This window comes from Peromyscus californicus, unplaced genomic scaffold, assembly GCF_007827085.1.
Source record: "Peromyscus californicus insignis strain IS unplaced genomic scaffold, ASM782708v3 Scaffold_8__1_contigs__length_139910024, whole genome shotgun sequence".
NCBI lineage: Eukaryota > Metazoa > Chordata > Mammalia > Rodentia > Cricetidae > Peromyscus > Peromyscus californicus.
In genome coordinates, this window is record NW_026294606.1 from 11,454,227 (window position 1) to 11,474,069 (window position 19,843).

Below are 19,843 nucleotides of genomic sequence, written 5' to 3' on the forward strand. Positions count from 1 at the left end.
GAGGAAAACTCTAAAGATACACCTCTGGCAACTCTTGACCCATGCTTGCAGAAAGATGGTCTGGCCAGGGGTGGCATGGTGTCTTCTCCCAAGGAGCCCCTGGTAGGCTACAATCGACCCCATTAAAGCCCATTAAAGTGAAGACTGTGGAACTGGGAGAAATGCTCTCCAGCCAACAAACGGGCCAGCTCAGGCTTTGTGAGGCCACACGACTCTGCCATGCCTGAGGTTGTGAGGGTCATTTTCAGGTGAGCAAGCTCACAGACCTTGTTCCCTCACCCCAATTAACCGGGACTGGAGTCCCAGCAAACACCGGTCAGTTGGTAATCACTTAAACAGCACAAAGCAAACAAGGGAGAGGAAGGAGACTCCAAATGCTATCTCCAAGAGAGGAAAAACAAAGACCTTTCCCCAGCTCCAAACAAGGGGACCAGATCTGTGCATGTGCTAAGCAAAAGAAAGAATAATCATGAAAGCATGAGATCTGAATTACATACAAATGTCTTTTTATAAATGAAGTAAATTACGTTTGCATGTTTTTGGGGGTTCTGCAGAGAACAAATAGCATTCTGCTCTTTATGTGTAAAAAGACACGATTTGCTTTCAACAGTAAACTACAGGCCACTAGGACTTCAGATACCATCGCCCTCGGGCGCGCGGGCAGCCTCCTTGCTGCTGCACTTGCAGTTTTTGCCCATTTTTTGGAGGGTCCTGATTGTCCCCGAGGGGCTTGGCAGGGCGCTTGTTAGGACCTAGCCGGTTGTTTTCTGGAACATCTACACGAAGTCCACACCTCACCTCTGTGCATCCCTGACCGGGATTTTGAAGACCTGGTAACTGAGTTCTCATGGAGGTGAGGTTGACTTCGTTAAGTGTTGCCTAGTTTCTGATTTGTGACCCAGGTCCCCAGGTTTCCAGGCCTCTGATGGTGGGTGGCAACACAGTGCCTGGGAGAGTGGATGAACCAGAGGCTCCACCTTTGTGCCTAAAGGTCCGGAGGCTCTGGCGGGAAGGCAGACGTAGCAGGCAGCTCCTTGGACGCGGGGGCGGACAGGGCTCCTTCCCGCGCGCTGGGGTCGCCGCCCTCGAGTCGCTCCGGCAGAGGGCGCCGGTGCCGGCCTCTCTGCCCATCGGGGCGGGCGAGCCAGGGACCCTGCCTCCTGCGCGCCCGCCCGCGTTCCGCCCCCCGCGCTCGTCCCGGCCGCCGGCCGGACGCCCGAGCCCGCTCTCCGGAGCCTCCGCAACCGAGCGGCTCATTGGGGCAGAGGGAAAGGGACGGCAGAGTGGCCTTCGAAGGGAATCAGCTTGGGAAGCGCGGGGGAGGAAAGCGCGGACGCGTGGCGCGGAGGGGTGGAGGCGCCCCGGCCCGAAACCCAAAGGCCGAGCGCGCAGCAGGCGACCGAGCACCCATGGCCCGCAGCATGGCTCGGGGCTGGGCGCGGCCGAGGCGCGCGCCTCTGTATGCAGGGACAGTCTGGACGGCGGCGGCACTCCTGCTCTGGACACCCTGGACCGCAGGTAAGGACCCTGCGTGCGCACTCCAAGCATCGCCCGATCCTCCGCCGCTCTCTACCGGCCGCCTCGTGGGCGCCGGTGATCCCGATCGAGGGGCGCCAGGCAAGGCCATACTCTGCGCGCTCGGCGCCAGCTTGGGCCCGTGCCCTTAGTCGCCTGGGGCTGATTCCAATGAGATGCGCTCTAGGGACCACTAAGTGTTTCCACAGGCCGGGATGGGCAGCGGCAGGGAGCTTTTCGAAAGTGCGTCCCAGTCGGGATGTGCATCCATAGACGTGCTCCGTGTGTCCCAAGACCCGAACTCCATCGATTCTTCCCAGGTCACGCGTCCAATGCACATGCATCCCTTGTACCTCACCCCCAGATGAGGTCTTGAGTTAGTCTTTTTCCCAGGGGCAGTGGGGGACACATGGTCGAAGGTATTGTTTTCCTTTTGTTGTAATTGTTTGCCAAAGTGGTGTTTGGCGGGCCCTGCATTGTGGGGGTTTCGTCCCCAGGAAACGATACTGCGCGGCTGAAAGGAAAGTGGTTCCCTCCTCCCCCACGTAGAGTTTCCTTCTCTTCTGGGGATTCTACGCGTGCTTGGTTAGGACTCAGGAGACCCCGTCAATAAGCACAGAGTGGTTTGGAGAATACTTGGGCAGAAATGATTGTGGTGGCCCGAGGAGATGGAGATGATTCCCCAGGGCTAACCCCAGAGCATCTACTGGCCAGCAGGTTTGCGGCCTGAATCACCGCACCCTGCTGACTTGGGTGAGGGAAGGCGCAGGAGGATCAGGGGCTCATGAGGTTTAAGTTTCCGAACTGAACTGCGTGAGGTGCGCCATGCTGGGACAGCTGCCTTACTGTCCCCCAGCCGCCAGCGTTCCTGCAAGCAAGTGAGAATTAGGGAGCAGGGGCAGGCTGCAGGGTTCCGGGCTCTTCTCGAGTCTGCTGTGCAGGGCGCTTTCTCTTATGGGGCCCAAGGGAGGAGAGAAATAACGAGCAGCTTTTCCAGAGGGGCCTTAAGGGCTTAAGCTGATGCTGATGGCGTCCAGCGTTTCTGATGACTTGATTTGCATTGGTACCTCTGTCCATAAAGGCAGGAGCCGCTGAGTGCAGGATGAGAGAGTGGAGCATATCCTAAATTAATGTCATTACCAAAGTGCCCCTTGCAAGAATTCCCTCTTACTCTACCATCAAGATTTTCTTTTGAAACTAGGGGGTCGTAAACTGGTCGCCTCCACAGGGATTTCGGCCTTTGCTGGTAGCCATGCGGCCACTGCTAATCCTTCAGCTTGGGGGCGTCTTGAGATGGGCAGGCGATGGATCTGCTATGGTGAGGTCTGATGCGATGAAGGAGCATGAAGCCTTGGTTGCTTAAAATCGTTTGTAACCAGAACAGCAATGTCCGCCCATATTTTGGATGCAGCAGTTGGAGCACCCACTTCACAGGTGGAGATCCGCCTTCACTCTGGAGGAAAGCAAAGCCATCAGAGGCGTTTTCTTTCTTTCCTTCTTTTTATTTTTTCTTTTTCCTTTTTTTTTTTTGAGCCTTGTGTGGAAGTAATTTTTCTTTGCTAGTGAAATGAAACTACCATCTATAGAAAGAGTAGGCCATGTTTCTCTTCTTTCTGGATTGCTTGCTAGTTAAGTCGACAGAAAACACACACACACACACACACACACACACACACACACACACACAGATAAGAAAATTATTACAGAAAATTCGGGTGCTTGAGATCTTTTTTGTTGTCAAGGAGTGAGTCTCAACAATTGGGGAGTTCTGTACTTGAAATGATTTGGGATGTAAAAATATGGAAAGGTTATTTTTAAAGGGTAGATGTTCTTATTCCATATTTTTATAGGAAGACTCCATTCCCTAAGGACACAAGTACCTGCTCTGGGCCTCTACTCAAATTAGGGAAGGCAGGAGTGATAGCTTTAGCCTTCTCCTGCCACTCACTTTGGCAGGACCCCGTTTGCTTCTGGCCCAGATCCCTGGACTGGTGGTCACAGTACCCAAGGACAGACTTTTAGGAGAGAAGACATGAGATCATCTCATGTAAGAAGACTGTGGAAGCAGAAAGGACTTTTGTGTACATAGTACAACATGTTTTTCTTATTATGGCAGAGTACCAAGCAAGGAAGAGCAACACATTTGAAACTTTTCAGTGTTTAATAACAGTTTCAGGTTGAGCCCTGACATCAGGAGAAGAGTGTCACCTTGAGAAGCTGGGCATCGTGGACCCCTGTGGCTTATACGGTGCCAGTGAAGGGGTTCAAACACCCAGGTCTCATTTAAAACAAAACAGCTCCAAACATTGTTTTCCTCCAGGGGAGCCAGAACCCTGGGCCTCGAGCATGTCAGGTGGGCACTCTACCAAAGAGCTACAACCTTGTGGCTATCCCCAACCTTGTGGCTATCCCCAACCTTGTGGCTGCACTTGATTTAGTTCACCTGGACTAGTTAGAAAGCCAACAAGAATTCTGCTTGGCATTTTTGCGTGGCAAGCAAAAACAAAAACAAAAGCGCTGCCTTAAAAATGGGCATTTCTGAGCCGGGCGGTGGTGGCGCACGCCTTTAATCCCAACACTCGGGAGGCAGAGCCAGGCGGATCTCTGTGAGTTCGAGGCCAGCCTGGGCTACCAAGTGAGTTCTAGGAGAGGCGCAAAGCTACACAGAGAAACCCTGTCTCGAAAAACCAAAAAAAAAAAAAAAAAATGTGCATTTCTGGGAGCGGTTTTGATGAGGGTCCTCTGCAGACTTATGGAAGCAGCAGAGTGGAGTCTCTGTTTGTACTGGAGACCGCTGTGCCTGTTGTCTGCTTGGAGCCTACTGTCATTGGTGTTGGTGTGACTGGCACTGAGGCTCTCCCTCTTGTCCCCTTAAACAGCCTAGTCCTTGCCTGGGGGACTGAGCGGCCCGGCAGGAGCCGCACTCCATGCAGGCCTTTTTTGAGAGATATCTTTTTCTGAAGGAAATGGAATAGATACTCAGGGGTTGGCTCCTTTGACTGGGAAGGGAGGTGAATCCTCTTGGGAGGTCTTTCAACCCGGAACTGACTCTCCTTTAAAGTGAGTTGTGGGGTAGGCCAGTATGGGAAGGTTATAACACTGGTTATAACCACTACTACTAAATGTTATGCCTGCCTGAAGGTTCATGGAGTGTCCCCTAAGGTGACATAGGTCTCCTGGTATTTATCTGCTGGTTGTCTGGGGACCTGGAGAAGAAATAATGATAGACACTTTTCCTTACTACTCATTGGTGACCACTGGGGTTGCTTTGCTGCACCCTAATCGGGATTCCCTGGCTGGGACTGCTCTTTGTGAGGCTGTTTCCTTCTTGGGGAACTCCAGTGACTGCTTGGAGGGGACCCCACTCCCCAATGCCTAACACACAGGGTTTCACAGCAGAGCCAGGGTTATGTTTTTCTAGGGTGTGTGTGGTAACTAGTCATTTTGTGGAAAGGGCTGTTGGGTAAAAAGGACATTTGGCCACTGTGGCTTTGGGGGTCTTAGGTTTGCACCATTCCATTGATCCACTAGTCCCATTGAGGGGCTCAGTGGGTGGTGTAACCTCTCCAGTTTGAGAATAAAAAAAAAAATCAAAGTAACTAGAGGAGCTGCAGCCCACGAATTATGGCGGCAGCTGACTGGTGCTGCGGAGGCCCTTTTTTGTCTAGCATGTATTTATTTGGTTTTGTTGAAGAGCCTGCCAAGTTGGAAACGAGGGCGGTACAGCTCTGCTTACATGTGCAGGGCTCATAAAAACTGTCTAGGGTGTAATCTGTTTGAAGTTATATTGACAGAGTGGCCAAGGAGCAGTTGGTTGGACCATGTTGAAGGTTTTCATAACACTTTTCAAATAGGATTGTTTTTGGTTTGGTTAGCTCACTGATGAGATTTCTGGGGGTGTTTTCTTTAAGTTCTAATTCTGATAGCACCCCCCATCAGAAAACCAAAGGGAAGGAAATAATTACAGAAAAAAATGAGCCTAATTCAACTAAGTAGCTTGGCCTCTAGAAGGTCTTAAGCCCCAATGGGAAGTGTGTGTGTGTTTAATTGTGTTGGAATGAGCTTCAGTAAGCACTCTGCCACTTCTGAGATGCTATCAGGAGAATGTGGCTGCTGCCCAGAACCTCCAGGAGGTGGGGAGGGCTCCCCCGCCATCACCAATACCCCCAGCCTAATGGCTTCCATGTCCTCCTGGAAGGACGGCTAACTGGATGTACAGTTAAATTACAGGAACATTTTGGCTTGAACTCTTTGTACCTTTTATGCTGTGGAATATAGGAGCTTCCAAGTGCATGTGACTATTTAAGTTAAAAATTATTTAACATAAAAAAATACATCACTGGTCTCATGGCAAATGTCCTTAGCCACATACGGCAAGCTGGGATTTGATGGGGAATTGCAGTGACTCTGTGGGTTGTGTTCAGTAGTATTGGTTTCCTTACAGTATTGCCTGCAGTTCATAAACACAGATTATTTAAGTCTTTCATTTCATTCATCAATGTTTTATAGTCTGCAGTGTTTTGAGTATTTTGCTTCCACAGTTAACAATGCCTAAGTATTTTCTCTCTTTTTTGGGTGTTATTATAATTGAAATTGCTTTCTTAATTTCCTTTTTTATGTGTGTGTTATTTGTTATTAGTAAGTGTATAGAAGTTAGCTTATACAGACTGATTTTTTTTTTCTGTGAATTTGCAGAATTTATTTGCTCAGCTAGCACGTTGTGGATCTTAGCCTCTCTATAGGATCGTATTAGTCAGCTGCAGACAGACAGCTGTACTTCCCCCTTATTCATTTATTCACTCTAATTGAAGTCTTGAACTTCCACCACTGTGTTGAACATGGGTCCACAGAAGACACCTTTTGTTCTGATCTTGAGGGAAACCTCTCAGCCTGTATTGTGTTCAGAGACTTTCCTTCTGTTCTCAGTGTATTCTTGAACTCTTTGTATGCTTTGCCTTTCAGAACACGTTCAAACTGTAATGGTAGAGCCCAGTATAGTGGTGCACGCCTTTAATCCCAGCACCAGGGAGGCAGAGGCAGATCAATCTCTGTGATTTTGAGGCCAGCGTAATCTATATAGTGAGTTCAAGGGCATCAAGGACTATGTAGAGAGACCCTGTTTTAAAACAGACAAACAAACAAACAAACAAGCAAACACTTTTGTAGAATGTAAAGGTAAGTCCCGAAGAGGTCCAGGAAACTAGAACTGAATGCCAGTAGGTAAGCAAGTTTGTTATAAATGGTGACTGGACACCATTGGGGTCCAGGAGAGAGACCCTTAGTTCCTGTCAGTGATGCTTTGATTGTGTAGCCTCAGCTGCTGGGGAAAACCAAACACACCCGGCCTTCACCTGGGTATCATAGGTTTCCATTGGGAATTGGCACTTTGTATAAACGGTAGGACTGAGTGAATGAGAAGCATGCTCAGTGCTGCAGCGAGGCATCTCTCTGCAGGATGAGTGGGGATACACATGCGCAATGGGGGAAGGCAGGGACGATCTGGGGGAGTGGTTTGGAATTGGAGGTGTCAGTATGACTCATGACTCCTATGTAACCACACTAGATGTAATATTCAATAGCAGACCATAGTTTTTAAACCATGTTCATTTTTTTTCATAACAGCTCTTCTTAGCACCTCATTATGACTGAGTGTTTCTGGTTCCCAATCTTTATTGCTCTAAACCCTGGTACACATTAAAGGAGCTGGAGTGCCTTGGAGGATGGCTGAAGATATACCATGACAGGGAAGATCAAGCCGAGCCTGGAACATGTTCTTGGGGTAGAGAGTGGGGTCAGTGGTCTGAAACAGTGGGTGTGTTGAGAGCACTCAGGGGCCAGTCTGAAGGCTCTCCAGTGGCCTAATGTGGGCCAATGAGACAAGCATGCACAGAGTAGAAATCTGTGACTCAATATGGACAAAAAATAAGTCAGAAAATCATATAGGAGTCTTGTAGGACTTGTGGTGTCACACAAATGTATCTTCCCACAGTTCTGGGAGTCAAAAGGTCCACAGTTTGGAAATTGTTTGTGAGAGTGTGTTGGAGTCCAGCTCCAACCTGTCGAAGGGTTCTTGTGGGGAGGAGAGAAGAATGAGGAAGTATTAGATAGAAAGATAAAGAGACACAAGAGAGTTTCGGGAGGGCCCTGGGTCAATACCCAGCCGCCTCGTCCTTTATTCCAAAGGGCTTTTATCCAATGCCAAGGGTAGAGGCAAAAGACCTCCCCCTTGCAAGATCAAAGCACAATGTACAGCCAAGTGTAGACCCTTCCAAACACCTGGTAACCACGCCTGTGGCTAAATCATCCCATTATGCAGCCCTGCTGGGTAGAGCAAGCTCAGATTCTCTGACCTTGAGTAATTTGGGCCCCCACAATTGTTCAGGAGAATCTTTTTTCCATCTTCCACTTCTTAGTGGCTCTTACGTAACACCAATTGCTAAATGATCTTATAAGTAAAAACTTGAAGCCAGATTTGGGGGTGAAGCTGAAAGATCAGAGGAAGAGAATAAGCTCCTGCCACCAGCTATTACCTCACCAGCTCCTCAGCCCGAGAGAGCTACTTCCTGTATACTCACACCTATATACCCTGCCATCTTACTTTCTGTCTCTGCCCAGCTACACGACCTCCTCTTTCAGCCCAGCTCTATCACTTCCTGTCTGTCTATACAGACCTGCAGACCTCTATGGTTAACTAGTGCTGGGATTAAAGGCATGTGCCACCAGGCCTGGCTCTGTTTCCAGTTTGGCCTTGAACTCACAGCGATCCCGATGAATGTCTGCCTCCCGAATGCTAGGATTAAAGGTGTGTGTTACCACTGCCTGACCTCTATGTTTGACATAGAGGCTGGCTTTGTCCTCTGATCTCCAGGCAAGCTGTATTTTAGAGCACAAATAAAATATCACCACACTCCTGGTTTCCTTGTCTTGCACTCATGTCTGTCTTAACCCCAATTCTGGCCTCACATGGTCTCACTCCTTCAGTTCAGAAGACCGTTATTAGAGTTCACCTTGAATCTTGGATGCATTCATCTCAAATTCCTTATTACCACCGCAAAGATGCTTTTCAGGGTGGGTCTCATCTGAATTCTGAGTGGTCATGGATTTTGAGGGAACACTTAACTTTAATACATAAATGACTAGGTGAGGTGGAGTAAGCCAGTGGACTCATAGTGAATAAGATGTCTCCTAATCAGTGCAGAGATTATGTGGACTGTGTTGGGTGGGGCCCACAATGAGTATCAAGTCTAAGAAAGAAGTGGGCTGAGAACTGAGTATAGCTGGAAGTTTTCCTGTGTCCCGCCTGGTCTGCAGCAGCTAAGACCCAAATAAATACACAGAGGCATATATTAATTATGAACTGTATGGCCATTAGCTCAGGCTTATTACTGACTAGCTCTTACACTTAAATTAACCCATAATTCTTATCTATGTTTAGCCACATGGCTTGGTACTTTTTCTCAGTTCTGCCTTGTCATCTTGCTTCCTCTGTGTCTGGTTGGTGACTCCTGACTCTGCTCTTCCTCTTCCCAGAATTCTCCTTGTCTGCTTATCCCACCTATACTTCCTACCTGGCTACTGGCCAATCAGCATTTTATTTATCAACTAATCAGAACAACACACATTCACAGCATCCAGAATGACATCCCACAACAACTGAGTCTTAGTGATGGACTGAACAGGGAATGTGCATGCTCTTAATTCCATAGTTTTCCTTACCTGCAAGGGGATAATAAGTAACTAGACCCGAGAGAGCAGATATGACCTTCTCTAGGTGACCAGAAATGTCTGGTCAAGATCATCAAGGACAAGAATCAGGCCATAAAGCGAGATTGGCAGGCTCAGGGAGGGTCCTATTTGGAACAACTGTGTTGCGTTATTAACTGTCAGTGTTGTGTAAGGTAGGGAGTTTGCAGGACAGTGAATATAAAAGGCCATGAATTTACAAAGGAGTCTGACTTTGTCATCAAGACAGCACAAGCTAGAATGCAGTTTTCCTGCTCTCGACTCCTTCCCATGACTAAGAGAGGGAGTGGCAGGAGTCAGAGCAGTGTAGGGGTATGGCAGCTGGTGTGCAGCTTGCCAGTTTCAGGGTGATTGGCACTGCCTGCTAGCAATACTCCGTGGTCTGTTGACCAATGAGCATGAGACTTTGGTATACTGAAACCACAGAAAATCTGCAGTCATGTAAGCTAAATAGGCAGTGTTCTTTCTCCAGTGCGGGCTACACACTCAATACAGTGACCACACATGAGCACAGGGCTCTGTGGATCCAACAGAGGCAGTTTCAAATCTTTGTGGATAGGACAAGTAAGATTGTAGCAGCAGTGATGTGTCCTGGGTGTGGTCCTTTAGACTGTCTCGGTGGGCTTGCTCCTTCCCACCTTCCTCTGCTCTGCTTCTGACCAGCTGTCCTTGAAATAAAGTCTTAGGGTACAGAGGGGGGTCTCACATTAACTGTTCATTTTCTTCTTCATCCTAATAAAGAAGCTGCCTTCTGGTGTGGTTCATGATTCAGGAGCTCCAGTGAGCCCTATCCTGTATCCTTCCTGTAGGCCCCTAGTGGGAGAAGGCAGCTAGCTTTTTGTTGTTTTTTGTTAGTTTGTTTGTTTGATTTTGAGACAAGTTTTCTCTGTGTAACAGCCCTGGCTGTCCTGGATTTGCTCTGTAGACCAAGCTGGCCTCAAACTCACAGAAATCCACCTGCCTCTGCCTTCTGAGTGCTGGGATTATGGGGTACAGAAGGCTATCTTTATACTGAGATGCTGCACCCCCTTTTAGTCAATTATAGATTGAAAATGTTCAAAAATACAAATTGAGGAAAGTTTCAAAAACCAAAATGTGAGCTTGTAATATGGAAGTGCCATATGCACAAGGTGTCTTGTGGGCCATGTAGAGGAGGGCTCCTGTGAGCTGTGTGGACAAGGCGTTGTGTGGGCTCTGTAGACAAGGAGTTGTGTGGGCCGTGTGGACAAGGGGTTGTGTGGGCTGTGTGGACAAGGGGTTGTGTGGGCTGTGTGGACAAGGGGTGCTGTGGGCCGTGTGGACAAGGGGTGCTGTGGGTGCTGTGTGACTGCAGGCAATGTCGGGATGATTGCTCTCACATGGGAAGAACGGAGTGGGTCAGGATGTTTAGTTCTTTTCTCTGAGAGACTTAACTGTCTGCTGATTTTGGTGTCCTGTGGGTCCTGGAATAAAGTGTAGGTGGACCTGGACAGACTAATGGAGTGGGGGCTGCTGACATCAGGAGTGCATCACCCCATCACCATCCATCTTGTTTTTTAAAACCAGAGTTTGTGAGGAAGCAGGTGGAATCAGTTTAGTGGGTAACCCCAATAATGCTTTTTTTTTGTTGTTGGTCTGTTGGTTTTGAGACAGGGTTTCTCTGTGTAGGCCATGCTGTCCTAGAACTGGATCTGTAGACCTGCCTGCCTCTGCCTCCCAAGTGCTGAGATTAAAGGTGTGTCTTGGCTCTGACAATTCTTATGAGCATCAGGGGTGCAGCTGGACTTCTGGGACATCCTGTGAGCAGTTAGAGGGGTGGAGGTTGAGACAGAGAAATTCAGCTTGGTTTCTCTGGGTTTTCAGACTGCTCTTGGGGAATGGGGGAGGGGTGGGTTGTTCTCTGAACTTATAAAACATTTGGTGCTCATTCCTTTCCAGGCGTTATTTCATGTTTTACTGTAAATGCTGTGTAAGTCTGTCCCTACTCGGGCCCACGGAGTCTCCCAGTGTTCCTCAGATAGTCTGTTTCCCTGGCCAACTGCTTAACTGAAATCCTGGACATTACACCATCAACTGTAGACATTCCTTCTCCTGTGGAAGTGGCCACAAGAATGAGAATCTGGTGTATATGGCTATTTCTGCAGCCCCAAGTTTCTAGTTTGTGTGTTGCACTTATGTGTGTATCTGTGTGTGTGCTTTCCCGTGAGAATGTGTGGTGGCCACACCTTATTTTTTGAGACAGATTCTCTCACTGACCTGCAGCTGATTGTTTCAGCTGGATTGGAGACAGTGAGCCTCCTGGGATCTGCCTGGCCCTCTGCCAGTGCTAGCCTTGATGAATGCCACCACACCCAGGTTTTATGTGGGTGCTGGAGATCCAAAGTTAGGTCCTCATATTTTGTTTGCAGACTCTTTACCCACAGAACCATCTCCCATTCCCTAGTTTCCAGTTTTAGGGGTATTAAAATGAGGGTCATTTTGACGTTTTTATAACATAAATATTGTACTAGTAGGGTTGAATTGTGGTTCCCTCTGCAAAAAAAGAAGATACGCTGTGGTCAGACTCCTGGTTCTTTGGATTGTGACCTTCCTTTAGAGAGCGGGTTTCAGGAGATGATACCATGAGGACTTCGGGTGAGTCCTATTCCTAAGGAACAGTGCCCTTACAAAAGGGAGGGTTAACCAGGTGGTGGTGGTGCAGCACCTTTAATCCCAGCACTCAGGAGGCAGAGGCAGGCAGATCTCTGTGAGTTTGAGGCTAGCCTGTTCTATAGAATGAGTTCCAGAACAGCCAAGGATACACAGAGAAACCCTGTTTTGAAACAACAGCAACAAAACAACCAAAGACAAAAGGGGGTGTTTGGAAGAGACACTCCCAGAAGGAAACAATAGAAAATGTGCTGATTGGGGAGCGGCAGCTTGGCTTATGGATGGTAGAGCAGCCTAGAACTGGCCTTCTCGGGCACTGGGAAGAGGCCACCCAGCGACTCCTCCATCTCCTCGTCCCACCTGTGCTTCAGCCCGGAGTCTGCTGTGTAGCTGCCCTGTCGCTGGCACTTTGTTTTGGCAGCTACAGCAGAGTGGAGCAGTTGGACTAATTTTTAATGAACAGGGCTGAGAGAAGAGCTAGTGTGGGCCCAATATGCATAAGCCGCCGCTGTGACAAATCCCTAGTCATAAATAAGGAAATGTTGGGCTTATGGCTTTAGAGGCTGGCCGTCCATGAATCTGGTGCTAGTATGTGGTGAGGGCCTCGTGGAGAGACAGAGCAAGCATTCCAGCTGAGATGTTCTGTTCTTACAAAGCTACCATGATGGCCCCTCTCCTCGTTACCTCGTCTAACCTTAGTTATCTCCCAATGGCCCCACTTCCAAATGCTTTAACAAAAATGTGAGGATTAAGTTTTCAGTGTGTGAATTTCTGAGGTGCACACTCCAGCCCCAGCAAAGTGACACAGACACTTGAGCAAGTCTTCATCACGTGCTGCTGGATGTTGAGTTTGCTTCCAGAGTCAGCGCACAAGAATTTACTTGATACGAGCTCTGCACTGCTGGCCAAGTGTTGCCGAGCCCAGGGCCTGAGGTGGGGAGCTGTTGACCCTGCCTGCAGCACTGGTCAGTGTTAGCGTGGAGAGTCAGAGACACTCACTCTTGGAGTGAGTGTGGTTGAAGGCAGCTCTCTACTGTGTTGGATTGCAGGTCACTGTGTGCCTCCTCACAACTTAGGTGGGCTGGGATCAGGGCACTACTGTCCTCCCGGGAGCTTGGGACCGCTTTGCCCTGATGACCAGGGTATACAGGGTATGTTTCTTTGCAGGCCCTTATGCAGCAGAGGCCTGCTCCCCAGAGCTCCTGGATCAGCTGCCAACCTGTCCCAGTGCCCTCTCAGGGTAGCTGCCCAGGGAGAGGAGGGCCATGATTAGATTTGAAGCTTTGATGGGGTAGGCAGTTCTTCACAGAGTCCTCTCAGGTTTCAGAGTGGACCAGGTTGACCAGGGATCATGCGGCTCCCCAGGGACAGCTGCCTGGACCCCTCAAGGACCCAACTGCCCAAACCCAGGCCCAGGACACCCGGCTCCCTACTGTTCTTTGGTCCTTGTTTCCCTTACAGAGGACTGGGCAAAAGCAAAAGCCAACAAAAGCAAACATCCTCACTGCTGCTGGGATGCGGCTGTCAACCATTGTGATTCATGGACACATGGGAGCCCTTTGAAGTACGAAGCAGATGGTCTTGCCTCTGGGGACTGGGACCCATAGGAAGGCTTGGGCTCCTGGGGTGTGTGTGTGTGTGTGTGTGTGTGTGTGTGTGTGTGTGTGTGTGTGTGTAACAACAGATAGGAAGGGAAGGGGTTTTAGGAAGTGCCCTTTGTCCTTTGAATACCTTGGTACTGTCCTGTCTTTTAAGAGAGGAACAATTCCTCTTGAAGGAGAAAGAAGAAGGAGATGCCTTGGGCAGGGTGAGATCAGGGTGCAGGGCTGCTTGGCCAGCACCTCTGGAGAAGCATTGAGTCAGTTCACCAACTGGGTGATGGAGGTGGATGCCCAGGGAGGTGGGCACAGGGGACTAGGTTGTTGAGGGTGACCCAGGTGGCTCTGGGGACTTGAGAGGAGATAGCTTTTTAAGAAGGAGCCTCCTGACTACTCAGGACAGGAATTCCACTTGGAAGGACTCTGTCTTCTGAGGGTGTTAATAGTTTTGCCAAGAACATAATTTCTCTCATGAGTCAACTGGCTTGGCTGTGCTTCAGCTTTCCCGAGTTGCTTGCAGTATTCAGTGTGTGATCGTTTTCATTAGGAAACTTCATTTTGAACGTAAAATACCCTCATCCTTTCTTTCAATGGGAAAGTCCATTGTTTCGCAAGGTAGGGTGCTGTACCAATTACCTACCTCTCATTAGTGAAGGGTTGAGTATGTTTTCAGAGTTCAGACAGGGTTCCCTTTATCCCAAACTTTGAATGCATTTGTCTTCTTATCCGAGAAAAGTATATGTCTAAGAGGAAGCAGGAGCCAGATCTCTCCTACTCGACTGTATTTCTACAGGCTGTAGAAGCTGCGGCCGGTGGAAAAGGAAAACAGGAAGAAGGAAGGCCAGCATGGAGCACGAAGTGAGCTGTTCAAGACTAAGTTTTAAAAATTCTCTTCATCGTCACTTTTCTGTCTCCAACCAGAGGATGGATCCTGCTGTGAATCTGAGGCTCTGTGTTGGCGTTGGAGGGTTTGAATGAGCTTTGGCTTGGATCAACTTTTATAAGTATACTGAAGAAGAAAACAGGGATGGAGAATGGAGAGTTGAGGAAGCTTTGCTTGGCTTGGACTAACACCTTAATTTTTTTAACTATTTATGTATGTATGTATGTATGTATGTATGTATGTATGTATGTATTGTCTCTGAGTGTTTGGCTGCAAGTACGTCTGTGCACCATTTGTGTGCCTGGTGCCACGGAAGCCAGGAGAGAGTGTCAGATCTCCTGGAACTGGTGTTACAGACAGTTACGAGCTGCCCTTTAGGTGTTGGGGATTGAACCTGGATCCTCTGGGAGAGTAGCCCGTGTCCTCAATTACTGAACTATCTCTCCAACCCTAGACCAACTTTTACGAGGTCACTGAGACGCCCTTCCCAGGTGAGCCTACAGTGTGCCATTCAGCAGTTGAAACTGTCAGAACATTCATCTCTACCATGCAGTTTCAGAACCTTTCCACCCCCACCCCACTCCACCTCTGCCTCCTCCCACCCCCCCTGCCTCCCCCGCCCCCCAGGGAACTCCCACACCTATTAGCAATTGGTCTCCATTTTCCCCCTCCTGTTTCCCATTCTCTGGCAAGCACTAATCTACTTTCTGTCCCTGTGGATTTGACTGGTCTGGAAATTTCATTTAAATGCAATCATGGACCATGTGGCCTTTGAAACTAGCTTCTTCCACTTAGCACTGTTTTTCATAATGGTTTCTGTGCACAGTCACTTTAGACCACACACGGCGAGCCTCCTCACTGTAATAGTTCCTGTGGGTCTTCCCATGTTATGCTGGTTCTGCTGCCTTGCCAGCTCAGCCAGCAAGGCCCAGGACAATCAGGAGTTCAGGGCCAACCTTGAGAACATATGGAGTTCAAAACCAACCCAGGATAGTGAGACCTAGCTCATCAAAACAAAAAAGTGTATTTCCAGCTTCCTCATTAAAGAACAAACAACAAACAAAAACCATTGCTAATATCTGTCATTTGTATATGCATAGTTTATTTTTAATTAATTTTAAGTTAGCATACAAAATAATGGATTTCATTGGGGCTTCATCTTTCATACTTTGTGTTAGATTTCCTCCTGCCCTCCACATTCCCCTGCCCTGTCCTTGCTGTCCCCTTTTGCCCAGCAGTCCCACTTTTCCATGAAGCAGCCTTGGTTTTGTGTGTGTTTATTGGCAGTTGTTGAGTATCTGTGGAGTTGCTTCCCAGAAGTGAAATGCTCTGTCTAAGTTACTACAGGCTGAATCTCCATTACTGAAAATGTTTGGGACCAGAGGTGTTTCAGATTTCAGAAGTGTTTAGATTTTGGAATACTTTCATACATGTAATGTGTATTTATGGGGGAGCCGCATCTCAACATGAGGCTCACTTCTGTTTTATACACACAAAACCTGAGAAGTCACTTCTCACAGCATTGTTAGTGTGCCTATCCTTTGCCCATGACCTGTCACAGGCAGCCAGATGTGGAATATTTTACTTCTGCTGCCATGTTAACGTGCAAAAGCTTTTGAATCTTGAAGCATTTTGGAGTTTCGGTCTTCACAGGACAGTGTTAAGCCTGTAGGATTGAAGAAAACTGATAAAGTTGCCCATCCAGAAAGCGTTGTGCAGCAGTTTCTTCTGAGTTGAAACATCTCATTCTGGAATACACTCCTTAAGACTCAGGAAGAGGCTAACGCAAAAGTCTCAGGAAGTCCCTGAAACTAATGGATTCACTAAGTCCCTCCCTCCCTAAGGTTGCATAAAAAGTAAGAGGAGAGGAGCCTCTGGCCTGTGGAGCTGCCTGTAAGTTGTACAGTGAGCTCCAGGGCTCCATGGAAAAGCTCCCTGGTGTTTTGTGTAGTGGATGTCAGGTCCCTGGGAATGCTCGATGTTTTGTGCATCTGTCACATAGCCACTGTTGGTGGGACATTTCATGATGATGCCACTAGAGGTGGTAGACATTGGGTTCTTTCCTGAGGTCCTTTGGAGGTGGGCTGGGTTTTGGTGCTCACCTGATTAGCCTCAGCTTTCTCCATATTTTAGAGTTGAATCTCTCCTGATTTTTTTTTTTTTTGGTTTTTCGAGACAGGGTTTCTCTGTGTAGCTTTGCGCCTGCCCTGGATCTCGCACTGTAGACCAGGCTGGCCTCGAACTCACAGAGATCCGCCTGCCTCTGCCTCCCGAGTGCTGGGATTAAAGGCGTGCGCCACCACCGCCCGGCTCTCCTGATTTTTAAACATGGAGTGTGTGAGCTAAGGGAACAGAGTGACACATCTTTGTGCCACCATCATGCATCAGAAGTCACCTTGGTGGTATTGTTTTGGCATCACAAATTGACCTAATAAGGATTCCCATGGAGCCTGTATTAGTTTTGTGTTATTATAATGAACTACATAACACAGGCTACTAAAAAAGTAGAGAGAGCCCTAGTATGTGGCTCTCAGTTCTGCAGGGTAGCCTTATTCTTGGTTCTCTAGCGAAGGCAGCAAAGTATAGCAGGAATGTGAATTAGAGCAAACACACATTAGGAGCAAGATCAGAGAGTGACTGAGAGGCTGGGGTCCACAGTCCTCTTTCAGGGCACATTCCCAATGACCGAAACCTCCCAATGGACCCCTCTTCTCAAAGACTCTAGTGCCTCAGTAGCATACTCCTTGGGACCAAGCCATTCCATGTGGACCCTTTGGGGACCTTCATCTAAACTACAGCAGGTACTCAAAGAAAATTCTGGTGCCCATTTTCTGTTTCTTTTCTTGTCTCTTACTCTGTGGATGTTCCTTCCTTAGCATGGTAGCAATGAAATTGGCTTTGTAGGATGGAATTCATTCTGTCCACTGGCCATGCCGTTGTGAAGCAGTCCTTACTTGCTCTCTAACTGAAAATTGAGTGAACTCTCACTGACCAACTGGGCTATGCTTGAAGCTGCCACGGCCACAAATGGCACTTGTGACTCTTCTTCTGTGGCAGTGGCTGAGCACTGCTTCCTTGGCTTCCAAGTGGTCAGGTTAAGGAATCTTTGCTTTCAGTCACAGAGTGACTGGCTTTGTATTTTCTGACACCGTGTTTCCCAAATTGGACCCCGGGGGATTTTATTTTGACAACTGTTAGGAGAAGTTTGGATGTGGAGGTTTATTGTTTCTGGATTTATAGAAACCACAAGAAGATGACCATTCTCCCACAAGATCACTCAGAACTACAGCATGCAAGCACACTAAGTAAGTAGCATGAACCCAGCAATCTACAGAGACCACTGTCATCCACTGTCAGTAATCTTCCCTGGTTTTCTCCTTTAACCATACAGCAACATAAAGTGGGTCTTGAGTAAGACTCACAGGCTCTTGATTAATGAGATTCCCAGTTAGTATTTTGAGCTATAGTCAGATTTAGTTCCCAACCCTTGAGTCATGTCAGGCGAGCTCTGTGTTCTTTGAACTACAGATGCCAAGTGGCTTTCTGAAGAGGCCTGGAGAGTGAGCAGTGGACATGGGGCTGATCTTGTGAGTGCCTCGTGCAGATCAGGAAGTTCAGTGGCTCCTTGATGTGCAGATTCACTTTCCCTGCTTTCAGTTACACGAAGTTAAACATGGTCTACATTTAAAATGAAAAATTCCACAAGCGAAGAATTCCTAAGTCTGACTTGCATGCTGACCACTCTGAGAGGTATGATGCCATCTCCTGCCCTCCTTCCTCTTCCCTTTAGGGCACCTTCATTTTTGTTGTAGAGAAGTTTCTTCTGATTTAAAATATTTTCTCCTGGTAGGAAGCTCTTTAAAACTCACAAAGTTCTGAAGCAAGGCTAGTTAAGACTCAGAAAGCAAACAACCCAGAAGTCTCAGGAAGTCTCTGAAACTGACCAGATTCACAAGACCACCACCACCAAGGTTACGCAAGCAGTAAGGACTCCAGAGGTCACGAGAATCTTAGCTGTCAGCTGTCTTTGAGATGTGTGGAGAACTTTAGGATTCTAGCTTTCTTGAGTGGCACCATGCTGGGGTGGGCCTTGGTGATGCAGCTGCCTTTGAGTCACCCCCGCTCCTGTGAGTTCCCCTCACCCATTCTCCTGTAAGTCACCCCAGTGAAACTCATTGGTTCACCAAGTTGTACTTTGGTGCTGTTGTTACTTAGGTCTGTTATGGTTTCCCTCTTTGGGATGAGTAGAGGTTTGCTCATGTCTTCCCAGGAGTAGTGTTACACAGAATCTTTGTCTAATGTATTCACAGCACGGACGCTACCCTTCCTGTTACTCCATCCACAGACTTTGCTCATCAGGTCAACTCTTGTAGTATTGCAACGTTTGTATTCAGGTGTACCTTACTGTACTTAATAATGGCCCCAAACACAAGAGGAATAATGTGGCAATTTAATTACAGTATTTGGATTTCTATTTTATTGTCAGTTATTTTTCTTTTCTTAAAATTCTATTTATTTTTATTGTTGTATATGTATGTGGGCATGGATAGTGTGTGTGTGTGTGTGTGTGTGTGTGTGTGTGTGTGTGTGTGCGCGTGCGTGTGTGTTTAGGTCAAAGGACAGTGTTCTGGAGTCCAGTTTCCTTCCACTTTCGTGTGGGTCTCCGGGATCTAACTCTCAGCCGTTAGACTTGCGTGGCAAGTGCTTCTGCCCCCTCAGCCATCCATCTCTCCAACTGTTCGTTATTTTTAATCTCCCTGTGCCTGCTCACTAAATTCAACTATGTCACAGGTAGGCGTGTACTGGAAAAATCAGTATTTATAGGCTTCGCTACTGTCCATGATTTCAGGCATCCAGGGGGTGGGGTCATGGAATGCATTAGCATGGCTTAGTCAGAACCTTTGAATGGTGAATCCAAATCCAGCAGGGCAGTTTGGGTTTCTGAGAATGAGCCCTTCTACCTACCAGCGCCTGTGAGTGGGAGTGTCCACAGGAATGTGATGCCTTTCTTTCTCTGTGTGGCCCTCAGGGCTCAGTACCACATTGTGGTGTGTGGTCTATCATGGGATTATGTGATTTAAAAAAGAAAAGAATAGATTTACTTATTTTTATTTTATGTGTGTGTTTACACATATGTATGTGCACCACAAGTGTGCCTGGTGCCCACAGAGGTCAGAAAAGGTTATAGGATCCCCCAGAACCGGAGTTCACAGAGAGCTGTTATTAGGTGTCGTATGGATGCTGGGAACCAAACCCGGGTTCTCCGCAGAGCAGCAAATGCTGTTCACTGCTGAGCCAGCACCCCTCAGCCCCGCTTAGTTGTTCTTACATGGAAGAGTTTGTTATTTGCATTGCTCATGCGAAGGGCACACACTCCAACAAGACACCCAAGACAGCCCAAGAAACATCAGCATGCTTGGCAGGAGAACTGAGCAAGAGGAGGGGGACAGAGCAGGGGGAGGAGAGGGGAGCAGGG

At 48.0% G+C, this 19,843-nt stretch overlaps 1 protein-coding gene across 1 annotated transcript in view; it reads left to right on the forward strand.

Moving 5' to 3' along the window:
- Nucleotides 1–1,209: 1,209 nt before the first annotated feature.
- Ror2 (receptor tyrosine kinase like orphan receptor 2) overlaps nucleotides 1,210–19,843 on the forward strand; it is a 189,769-nt gene continuing 171,135 nt past the window's right edge. The window contains exon 1 of the mRNA XM_052729213.1: nucleotides 1,210–1,518. Coding sequence (XP_052585173.1) covers nucleotides 1,410–1,518 — 109 coding nt within the window. The 5' untranslated portion in view covers nucleotides 1,210–1,409. The remainder of the gene's footprint in view (nucleotides 1,519–19,843) is intronic.